This window comes from Notothenia rossii, assembly GCF_949606895.1.
Source record: "Notothenia rossii genome assembly, chromosome: 7".
Taxonomy (NCBI): domain Eukaryota; kingdom Metazoa; phylum Chordata; class Actinopteri; order Perciformes; family Nototheniidae; genus Notothenia; species Notothenia rossii.
This window is the reverse complement of record NC_136905.1, coordinates 70,698,485-70,710,167: the sequence shown is the minus strand read 5'-3', so window position 1 is coordinate 70,710,167 and position 11,683 is coordinate 70,698,485. Positions and strand designations below refer to the sequence as shown.

Sequence of the window (11,683 nt, the reverse complement as noted above, 5' to 3'; positions counted from 1 at the left end):
TGTGTGTGTGTGTGTGTGTGTGTGTGTGTGTGTGTGTGTGTGTGTGTGTGTGTGTGTGTGTGTGTGTGTGTGTGTGTGGGGGTGCTGGAAATGTAATTGTTTTACAGAAAATTATTTCTCAAGTGTCCTTCAAGGTGGAAAGGTTGAATGAAAGTCACGAGCTAAAGCATTCAACTGGCTAGGTAGTGCTCATATTTGGATATTATTAATATAAAGGAAAACTTAATGCTTTTTCAAATGTACATGACCTGGAGGTGGAGGGCAAAAAATGTGATTCTTTGCCGATAGTTTTGTTGGCTTTATGCTGGATTTAATAACCAAATGACCTTATTTGTTTGCTATTCAGCAAAGAAAAATGAACACAATCAATCATACATTGCAGTCTATAGGTCATATATTATAGCCAGCCTCATAGCAAAGGAGATATTTTAATCTCCAGTAGCTAATTGAATTTCCATTGTTGATTGAAAGTTGTGTACTTGCATCCACCGCTGACCTTTGACCCTTTTTTGACATTTTCACTGGCTTGAAAATAATGTCTTTGGCTATGGGTCTGTGAGTAATTGACTCAATCTACTGTTTTCTTTTTTTTTGGCAGATGCCACAGTGGTTATGAACAGGTGTTCTACCCAAAAAGTAAAGGCATTTTTTTGTACGACCAACACAGTAGGCTAGAGCTGCTGGTCGTACAGAAATATGCCGGGCAGACTGTTTAACCTAAGAGCTGTGATGTGATATGTCTACACGTCAATAAATAAACTCTATTTGAGTCCACAAAGTACTCTTATCCAAAAAAACTAAAATATGTCCACAGTATAACTCAGTTCAGTTTGCCTGTGATTGGTGCCAGCAGTTGGGTATTTCATGTTGGCAGTGTGTGGAGAAGTATGAATATTGTTCTTCCGATTTTGGCTTTCAGAAATGTGGTTGGCATCATCATGAAGGAATAAATACAACAGAATGACCAAACATTTAGTGATGATGAAATGTATAACATCTACAGCTATAATCAGAAACAACAGATCAGATCTAGTTTCCCATCCAATTGTGTAGACACAGCACATTTATCAACAAAAGTTGAGTTTTGTTTCAAATGCTGCTAAATGTTTTTGGATTATTCTTATTAATCTTATTAAGGCCTTGCATGCATCGAGAATCCTTTTAAATAAAGGTCTTAGTAGTTCTGCCTCTATTCCTTATTGAGCTTCCTCTATTACTGTTTGTAAAGGAACAAGCCTGTTACAGTTCACTGCTCTTGCCCCAGCGCTCCTCTCCCACCCCTCTTGTTCCTTTGCCCTTCTCCTCATCCCTCTCCCATTAGGAGTCCCACAGCGTGCAGCGTCCGCTCAGGTTCACCAGGCACCGCTTGATCAGTTCAAGCCTATGTTCTGCCAACTGATTTGTGTAACAAACCCTCATCTGTATGCAGTATTTGGTTACGGATGTGGTCTTTGATCTATGAGAAGCTAAGATAAGTTCCCCATGTGAGAATGATTGAGTATTGAGCTTGGCCCAGGGTATGCCATTTTATCTACAGTTTGAGGATGTTAAGCATTAGTTTCTATTTATTCTAAACAATAAAGTCATTAGTTCCCCCTTTTTGGAACATATGAAGCTGGATTGCAAGGATATCAGACCCGTTACAAAATAATGATGTCATGGCAGTGCAATTAGGAAAAAGTGATTCTCACTCAAACCCCAGTCCCCTCTATTGCTATGACATGCTCTCTGTTCCTGCTAACATTCAAATACCAAAACAGTTTATCAGATGCTTGTGTACTGACACACCCGGGATTCTGGGGAAGTTAACAATACAAATTACAAGCATCTTTTTCCACTCTGAGTATGACATCTGCTTCTGCTATTGTTCTGTCCCCAGCTGCCTGGTTGCATTGTGTTTCACTTTTACATTACTATCAGTTCGGTTTTCGTGGGAATAGTCTACTGTGCACCAAAGTAGTGAATCAGTTTGGTGTCTCACTAAATCACTTTTCAGTCACAGTGCATCCAACAACTATACCGCTCTGACTTGTTACACTACTCTTTGAGTTGTTCGCATGCAAAGTAAGTCTTTATAAATGATGGGTGGTGTTGGTGGTGTATCTTTTTTGGGCACTGAGGATTATATGATGCAATAAAAGTATGGTATGGGTTATATATGCAAATGTTATATGACATTACATGTTTCCTTGAGCTGCACTTGTATGATGCCTCACTGACAGGGCCGTTTCTAACTTTTTGGGGGCACTATGCAAGATGCTGTTTGGGGGCCCTAGTTTTTACAGTTTTTTTTAACTACAATGGGGGGGGATTCCGAAGCCTTTAAGATGATCTGTGGAGATGCATCAATCTGTTACACTTTAATAGGAAAACAGGCTAATTTCATGAAAACCAAGCAATTGAAAATTACAAAACATTATATTTAAAAGGTAAACAATAAGGCTCCTCTACGTCAATAAATGCAAGAGATGCAGCATTTTCTCAACAATGCTTAATTTACATTTCTCATCTTCCTCAGACGTCACTTATTGGCTGACAGCCCAACGATGATTTGGACTTTATTACCCCAAAAACACAAGCCGCAGCTCTGCTATCATTGCAATTTAGTCGTGTTTCTATCCTACATTGGATTTTTAAGCATATAATGCTTCACCGAACACAGGAGGGGGCTTGGCTGTCTACAAATTAAAGACGGCTCATTTGAATTCTCCCCAAATATATTGAGGCTGAACCTGAACTTTGAATTCTCTGCTCCCACCCTAATCTTGTCGATCTTGTTAAAATTGTGAATGCAGAATTAGAGATACTATGTAACTGGTTTGCAGTTAATAGATTATCCCTTAATTTGGCCAAAACAAATTACATGTCATTCAATACAAAGTCTGAGAGTAGAAATTACTGCATTATACGGAATTACAATACGGAGATAGAAAAGGTTGGTGCATGTATATTTTTAGGACTGCTTGTTGACGGAAAACTAAATTGGAAGCACCATATACTGTAAATTATGTACAGACTAAACGGTCAAAAACAATAGGTATTTTGTATTTTGTTCATCTTTGTGTGTATGAATTATACTTTTTTTGTTTTTAGGATGAAAAAAAATATATATATATTTTCAGCTTGGGCCGAGTGGCCGCGGGGGCCCTATGCATCTGCATATTCCGCCTATAGGAAGAAACGGCCCTGCTCACTGATATGCCTGTTTGAGTTTTTTCCAGGTCCCATCAAATATTATACAATGTCCTTTTCATGTGATGTTTCAAACCTACATGCTGGATGACCCTATTCACCTTGGTTTCCTGTGCTGTTCTCCAGCAACAAAAAGAGGGAAATGCAGCACAGATTTTTTCTTTGCCTGGTTTGGTCTTGATTTAAAGGATAAAACATGCATTTAGAAAGGCAGATGTTACTTTAAAAAGTGTACAGATAATTCAGCGGTGAAGAGGAAGGCTGGTGTTGTTTGATCCTGCTGACCTCACTGACTGAGCTGCTCTGTCTAGCAGATGTTCGCTGGGAGTGTGTGTATTCATTTCATAAGGGAGTAGAGGCCTGAGTAGCTAGCCAGGGTCAGCCTGGGTCTCAGGCTGTTCATTTAGCAGCTTGCCAGGAGACGCTGCAGAGCTAAAAGAATGTGTGAACACAGCCCAGTTTGTGATTTAAAGGCTGCCCAGGGTTTTGCCTCGACCACTGGGATGCTATTTATACCGGTAGTTGTCCAACCAGCGTTGATTGAGCTGGGAAGCATCAGCAGATTTTTTATCTATGGCCCAGGAAAAACGCAGGCGCACAGGGAGCAGAGGCTACAGTTTTGTCAAACTCTTCTTGATTAAAACTCATGGGATATAGTCTTCACAAGTTTCAGATTTTTTTCCTCCTCTGGTTTTTCCAACAGGATTTGGGGAAATACAAGTCTTTCTTAAAGAAAGATATTTATTCTTGGGTGTGTCCAACATAAAACAATTTAAGATATTCTCTCATTATGCAGTGACTGCTATCATGTGAACTCTTGATCACATACAGTACAGATACAACAATGATAGAACTGCTATCGGTTATCCTTATAAATGTAAAGACAGAACTATTATCTATAAATCATCTATTTTCTTTTCTGAGATTAATGTATTTGTATACTTGTTCAAATAAATACATAAACCACTGACAACCTGTTAAAACAGTGCTGTGGTTCCTGTATCATGGTGAGGTAGCTTGTGTTGAACGTCACTGCATTGATAGATGTTATTTCCATTGAGTAAATAATTAATCCAGGATATGAGATGCTGAACTCTTGAACAGTTGTTTTTCACAGAGTGTATCAATGTGCCTTTCACACTTAACACATCAGAAAGAAAACATTACAGACATTTACACAGAAACACACACTGCATCATTCTCACATAATGCTGCTTCCCCATATCTCCACCTTAAAAAAACTACTGGTGGTGCTCACATCAAGATGCTGCTTTCAAGTGCCGTTGGAAATACTTTTGCAACAAAAGCCTGTAGTGCAATGAATCAATCAAGTTCCTAAATTAGGAGATTTTTAATTTGTGTCACATCTGAGTTAATTAACAGGAAGGTTGCTGAAGTTGGGAAGTAGCAACAGCAACCTACTGTAATTATAAGTACAGGCTCATGTTTCTTTCCAAGAGTGTGCATATACTCTTTACTAGAAGAAGTACTGCTGCTAACAAGCTTCATTAATCATAATCTCAGTTGGTAAAACCCCTAATGACCATTATTGCACCAAAGGTTTAGAAGTGTTTTCTACATTGGTAATCAGAACTAGCATTATTGTCTGTACTTACATTGACACAAGAAACAAATGAGAAAGAAGGGAAGTCAGGAAAATGTAAGACACAGTTGGTCAGTACTGTAAAGCATTAACATGACCAGGTTAGGACCGAAAGCTTACTAAGTACAAGTATTGTAATTATTTTATGAAACACAATCTTGTCTTCATTGTAAAAACATGTAACATTTATATCAAAGTGCTATCTGCCACACCATTGTTGGTCGCTTAAACAATTATGTACATTAGCCTTTCAGTTAATGATGTACCAAATATAAAAAAGCAGTGTTTGGAACTTAATAACTTTTTAAAAATGTTTTGGTTATTATTTTTTTTGTATAATTATATTTAGAAAAATGCACTGTTATGAGTGTGATTTTCATTTATAATTAAAGAATAACCAAAACAAATATTTATAAATATTATTTAGATTTTTTAAATCAGAATCGTAAACCAAGTAGGTTTACACCATACAAGACATTTGTTTTGGTATATTTGGTACATACAAAGACACAGAAAAAATAATATAGAAAATACAATCAAAAAAATAGTACTATTATAAAAGCTATTTTTAAAAAACTATTGCAAGACAATTCTAACATATTAAAAATAAAGACAATATTTACACAAAATATTATGTGAGAAGCTGAGCACAATACAATTTAACTTACTTGTTAAAGTTTACGAGGAGCACTTTAAGGCAGCATGAGTCCACGCCTTCCATGGATCCTGATTGGCTGCCAATTACCAACTGGTGTTCCTCATTGGCGGTTACGAGTCCATTGAATCCCCTCCTCTACCTTTGTCAATTTCTTGCGCTCCCGTTGAAACGCCTGCTTGTTGTTTCCCCGGGCAAGGAGGAAGAAGTTGTTCAGCAAGGGCTACCGGAGGTTTGGGAACACCGAGATAGGATAACAGACTCCACCGAGGCAGCTTTACTCTCTGTTGTGAGCAGAGTACGACCCGTGAATCTGAATGGAAAGAGAGTAGTGGGCTGAAATCCATCAGGAATATAACCCACCATCACCTTGTAGCTCGGCACCGTGTGTGAGCGGCACCGTGCAACTCCTCGATCCAGCGTGTAACACCGCTGCTCCGGATTGTGTTGGGAACTACATAAACACACCCAGAGATGGTTAACTTTGCCAGGGGACCTTCAGAGACACAACTACTGCTGCTGCTGTGAACTTTTCTGTCCTAAAACCGTACAGAAGAGAACTTGGATTACACAAAAAATAAGTTATTTGTATTCTTATCACCAGCCAAAGGATTAATTATGCCGGACCAAATCACAGTTTCCGAGTTTGTGGCAGAGACAAATGAAGATTATAAATCACCGACTGCCTCTAACTTCACCACCAGGATGTCCCACTGCAGGAATACAGTGTCTGCTCTGGAGGAGGTGAGTGGCTTCAGTGGCACTGGGATAGAAATCCCCATAAACACTAATCTGAACAAAATGGGAATAGTAACCCCTCTTGTGTTATCCTTCCATGATATGTTTGATCAATATTAATTTCAAATATGTATGTCAGCTCTGGGATTTAGGTGACCTCTACACATGCAAGAAGAAAGTGCCCTCTATTGCACCTCTACTCATCCATCATGCTCCATGTTCCTTTTCCCACAAGCTCATCCAAGAAGACCTTTATTACTGTACTGGATCTCTATTGTGCCATTTTACAGTAGTGTTGATTACAAGTTGAAATATGTCTGTCCCCTCAACAATAAGCCAGCAAGAGTCAAGTCAAATCAGTTCCCTTTTTAAAGCCCAAAATCATGACATACAAATGTCCCTCAATGGGCTTTACAATATGACCAATATACAACTCCCCCTTCTACAAACCCTCAGTTAAGGTAAGAATAAAATACCCTTTTAGTATGGAAAACATAAGAAACATCAGGAAGAGCGAGAGACAAGATATCCCTCTTCCAGGTTAGACAGAAATGTAATACATCTCCTCTTTATAGTGTAGACAACAACAGGGGAAACAGAGAGCAACAGAATGACTCTATAAGGCACATAGACTGCAAATACAGGGTGATGTATACTGTATTTTCTGCCTACATATTAATGCCCTCAGCGATACATGGAGTAATGTTACTCTGTTCGTCCAGTTTACTGCAGCTGCATCGCACTGTATGTGCACAGAGAACACTTTGTGTTGCAGGTCATCAGGAGGAAGGACACTTCCGCTTTGTTCCCTGACAGCCCTCCACCGGCTCCCTCCCTCCCTTGTTATAGTTTCCCTACTTTGTGTGCTGTATGGTAGAGCCTCGCCCTGACTCATGGTAAAAATAGAATTTCCCACATGAGCAGCTCGGTGTGTTATGTGTGTGTTTCGGCGCTGTTGATGTGATATTGTGTGATAAATTGGACAGTTGCCTCCAGATTTCACTGGAAAAGTTATAGTTAAATTGTGAGAGACAAATTGTGTGTTTCACCTTTTTTATTGTAACAACAGACATTAAGATTGTGCAACACGAGATAAGTCGTCAGCTACACTACCACTTAATTTGTAACGTGTGTCTGTGGAGGGCTGAGCCAGACATACACCTGCTCAGACAGACAGGTGGTTCACTCAGGGATCAGACACCGTTTAATTCAAACTTCTGCTTTCGCTGCTACTGCTGGTTGATTTGTAATCTTGGTTAATAATTAACCTGTTTTTGGGAAAGATTTCACCACTGCTTTGAGAGGAATGTGCTTTTCTGTAGGAGTAAGCAAATACGTGTGTAGATTTGACGCTTTTAAAATAGTAGCCCAACAGTAATTGCTGGCTTGTGAGGTTGGGTTGAGAATACAATCCTGCAACCTTGCAGTTGAAGCTGCTGAATTGTTGTTGCAGAGATGTGAAGTAGCATGTTGTTGTTTCACAGTGACCTCCCCACGCTGAGGCTCAGGGAACACAAGGCCTTTTGTTGGGACAACAAGACCCTGCTCACTTTTGGCTGTTTGACCAATTAAACACTGCAGTGGAAAGGGAACACTTCCACTTATTGTCTGCCAGCCTGCCCAGAATCTCAAACACACGCACGCAACAACAAAAGCGCATTTCCATATGTACACATGAAACCGAAATCTACAAGTAGCTGGTAATTTATGCAGTTTAAAGAATGCACTTTTTATATTGCTGTAAGCGCTTCCTGAACATTTTGACAGACCATCAAAAAGTGGACACTTTCACCTTCAAGTATAATGTTACATCCATATTCTGTTTATTCATGAAGACTGTGGAAATCTAAATATCAGATTTTGCTGTTTTCAGCATTGTGCTGAGTTTCAAACATTGTGCTGATTCTGACCTCTAGAAACAGCAGTTTGTTTTACAAGCGCTGACTTTTTGTCTTTTACCCTTGAACTGAGAGCAGCAGATGGGCTGTTAGAAGCAGCACACTATTTTTGTGATGCTGCCGTACGTTGATGTTTCATTTCAGATATTAGCTTTTTGTGAATGGGCCTAATTTAAATCTGATGTTCTGATTATGAATCTATGGATCTGTGGAGTGTCAGATTGTAAAAAGACCATATATGGTGTATGGCAACAACGTAGTGGACAAAAACAGCGCGTTTGACTATTTGGAAGATATGCACTTGTTTAAAATTGCTGATGCACTTACAGCTTCACCGTCTAAAAATAATTTGAAAACTGACCACTATCTCTTGTTGTTTATAGGAAACCTTTAAATACACTGGATACTCAAGCTCTCAGAGGTGTTACGTAAATGGGTGCACCGATGTTGCATGATTCCTCCTTTCTAAACCTAATTCCATCTGACACAAGCTTAATTAAGCTAGTAGTTTTAAACTGCTATTAAGAAGCCATTCAGAGAGCTTGTTTGTGTGTCTGTGTGTGCGTGTGTGGGTAAAACGACAGCAATAAAAACCTGTTTATCCTGTAAGAGGATGTCAGGCTTTATGGCGTGACCCCCTCTGTGCTCCTGTGAGTAATGGCTCTGCTTCTTCCACTCTTGTCTTGACTTCTCTCTGGCAAGTCCAGACTGTTCAGAAATAAGAGCTCTCGGATCTGGATTTTCCCCTTAAAGAGTCAAAATTACCTGGATGGCATTAGTGTTTAATGGGTGTCTAAGTTGATCCGTTGTTATGGTTTGTGGATATTTCCTGATTGCTCTTTCTTTATGAGCCTTTATAAGACTTGTATGTTAAAAAAAGGTTGCTTCTTGTAGAATTGTCCTTTTTGCTCTAATGTATTTGTGTGTCATTGAAATGCAGTTAAAACACAATGTGAAATGTAAGACTACGCCAAATAATTGTCCCTATTGACAAGTTGAATGACATCCTTTTTCCTTGCCAGTTGTCTAACTCTTCATCATGTTAACACAAAGCCAATTCTGCATTCAACGTTTTGTGGTAAAACATGACCCCACAAGTTCCCTTTAAATAAGTCATCTACCCTGAGGGCTGAGTTGACCTCTGTGTTAAGTATTGATCTAGATCAGGTGTGGGGAACCTTTTTCCTCTCAAGGGCAATTTCAATTTTTTCCACATCCTCCGAGGGCCGTACAAATGATTGACCTCTGCTTAAAAATACTAAAATCACGGCCCATTCATTTCGCCTTTCTTTCATGCTGTGCAAAGAAAAAGCAACCTCTTAATCCAGATATTTTACCATGACTCGCGCATGCATGCACGTGCACGGTTGTGGCTAGGGATGTCCCGATCACCTTTTTTTGGTCCCGATCCGATTCCAATCATTTGATTTGGACAATTTGCCGATACCGATTTTTCCCAACCCGATCTTTATGCAATGCATTAAGAGAAAAAAAGAAAAAAAGCATTCAAGTTGTCCCTTAAGGTTATTTTTTTATTTAAATTGGATATTCTATCCAACATGGATATAGCTTCTTTCTTTCACAGCAGCATTGGATCAGTTCAGTTGTGCAGCATTGGATCAAAACAAAATAAAGCTTTCAGTACTCGTTAGCTTACTGCTACAATTAGACACTGCGCCCTGCCCACTCTGTTGCCAGATTTGAGAGAAATAAGCAACCAGGTCTATGAAAACAAGCCCCAAAGAAGCATCACATACATGATGTTGTGTAATTTGAAACCAAAACTAAGGCCTCAGGATGACTTTAAGACTTGAACATGGTCATTTTTGTTTTGTAACATTGAATACAAAATTAAAAAAAATAAAATAAAAATAAAAAAGATCCCGATCCCCAATTTTTTCTCCCGATTCCGATCTTTTGAAAATCACGTGATCGGCTCCGATCCCCGATCACGTGATCGGATCGGGACATCTCTAGTTGTGGCATGACTTCCAAAACAGAAAGATATGGACACTAGATGTGTGCAAATGTATTTAGTTTTTTTAAATGTTGTACTTTAAGAGCAACATTAAGAGATCTATGGATACATCTCTCAACACCCATATGAAACAGTACTGTAAGCAGATAACTATAATGATCATATAAAGATGTGCCTCTAACTCACTGATTGTGGAAAAAGCTTCTTAGCATAGCTAGCTAACCAGATGCTAATAACAACAAAGTTATTGACCGTATGATCAGTATGACAGATGAACAGATCGCCACTGGGCTTTCAACTAAAGACCAGCCACACAAAAACTGCGGCATGTGTACGGCTCCTTATGGGTACTGCAATGTCTGCCGGAGCGGCGTTCTGGTGCTCTCCGGCAGAACTACACCCCTGTCAGACAAGACATATACCACGTGATGATTCGTTAGGCTCGTGTTGTGTTGAAAAACAGGCACTCGCTTGTTTAATTATTTTGCGGTCTAGATTTCTTTAATTTTTTTCTTTTTTCCGTGTGTTTTATAAATTACCTCGAGGGCCGTGCCAAATGGTCTCGCGGTCCGTATACGGCCCGGAGACCGGAGGTTCCCCACCCCAGATCTAGATGAAAGTGCCCCAGTGCTTTTGCCTCATACAAGAACAACTCATGGGGATGTCTGCAGGACTGTCTGAGGCCAGAAACTGGCACAAGTTGTAGTCTTCTTGGCTCTATTCTTGTATCTGTCACGTTTTTTTCACGCCCTAGTTACTGAATCCTACCCGTCAGAGAGAGACTTTGAAAATGATGCAATCAATGAAGCCGTCTCCTTGAATAATTGTCAAGTGCATTCACTTGTTGCTCAGGTTTATATACCAGTACATTTGGGTTGCACTTATAGCTCACTGAGCAGTTGTGGCAAGCATTAAAGGCTTTGTTGGTGTAATAATTCCTTGGCAGAGTGGATCAGTTATTGGCTTCAGAATGGCGTATTACATCAAGAGCCCTCAAAACGAGTACAATACGGATCAGACTCATACAGTTGACTGCAGAAGATTGCCGAGTATTAAGGATTGTGGCTGCAAAGCGACCATGACTACTTGACATTCAAGACAGCTTTTGTGTTGTCAGCAGTGTTACACTTTGATAATTCTGTCAGCTGCAAGTAGTTACTCAGACAGAGACATAATAGGTCTCATGACATCACAGCTGCTTTATTATTTACAGTTGCTTGACAGGCAAGAGCCCATGCTTGTAATTCAGGCTTGGGCATCACTTGTAATTGATGCTTAAATACACATTTCCTCAATTTGTTCTGGACCCACTTGGCCTATAACATAAGCAACGAATTGCACTTCATTTCCTCAGCTTGTCTATCTTTTAAGCCGTATATATTTACTTAAAGTTTATTTTTAGAAGGACATGTTCATATTGTCAGCCACTACCACATACCACACCATTATCAAGGAAGCTAGTTTGCAACACTTGTCCCTAGATGGGCCTTTGTAAACATACAGAGAGCTCAAACGTGAAACATACAAAACAGCAAAAAAACGAGTACAATAAGAAGTAACACTACAATCTTTATGAAAGGCAACTTATCATCTGTTCCTGTGAGATCCTTTCAAACGGA

At 39.5% G+C, this 11,683-nt stretch overlaps 1 protein-coding gene across 1 annotated transcript in view; it reads left to right on the top strand.

The window, feature by feature from the left end:
• The first annotated feature begins 5,592 nt into the window (after nucleotides 1-5,592).
• asap2a (ArfGAP with SH3 domain, ankyrin repeat and PH domain 2a) overlaps nucleotides 5,593-11,683 on the top strand; it is a 55,081-nt gene continuing 48,990 nt past the window's right edge. The window contains exon 1 of the mRNA XM_079694770.1: nucleotides 5,593-6,194. Coding sequence (XP_079550896.1) covers nucleotides 6,069-6,194 — 126 coding nt within the window. The 5' untranslated portion in view covers nucleotides 5,593-6,068. The remainder of the gene's footprint in view (nucleotides 6,195-11,683) is intronic.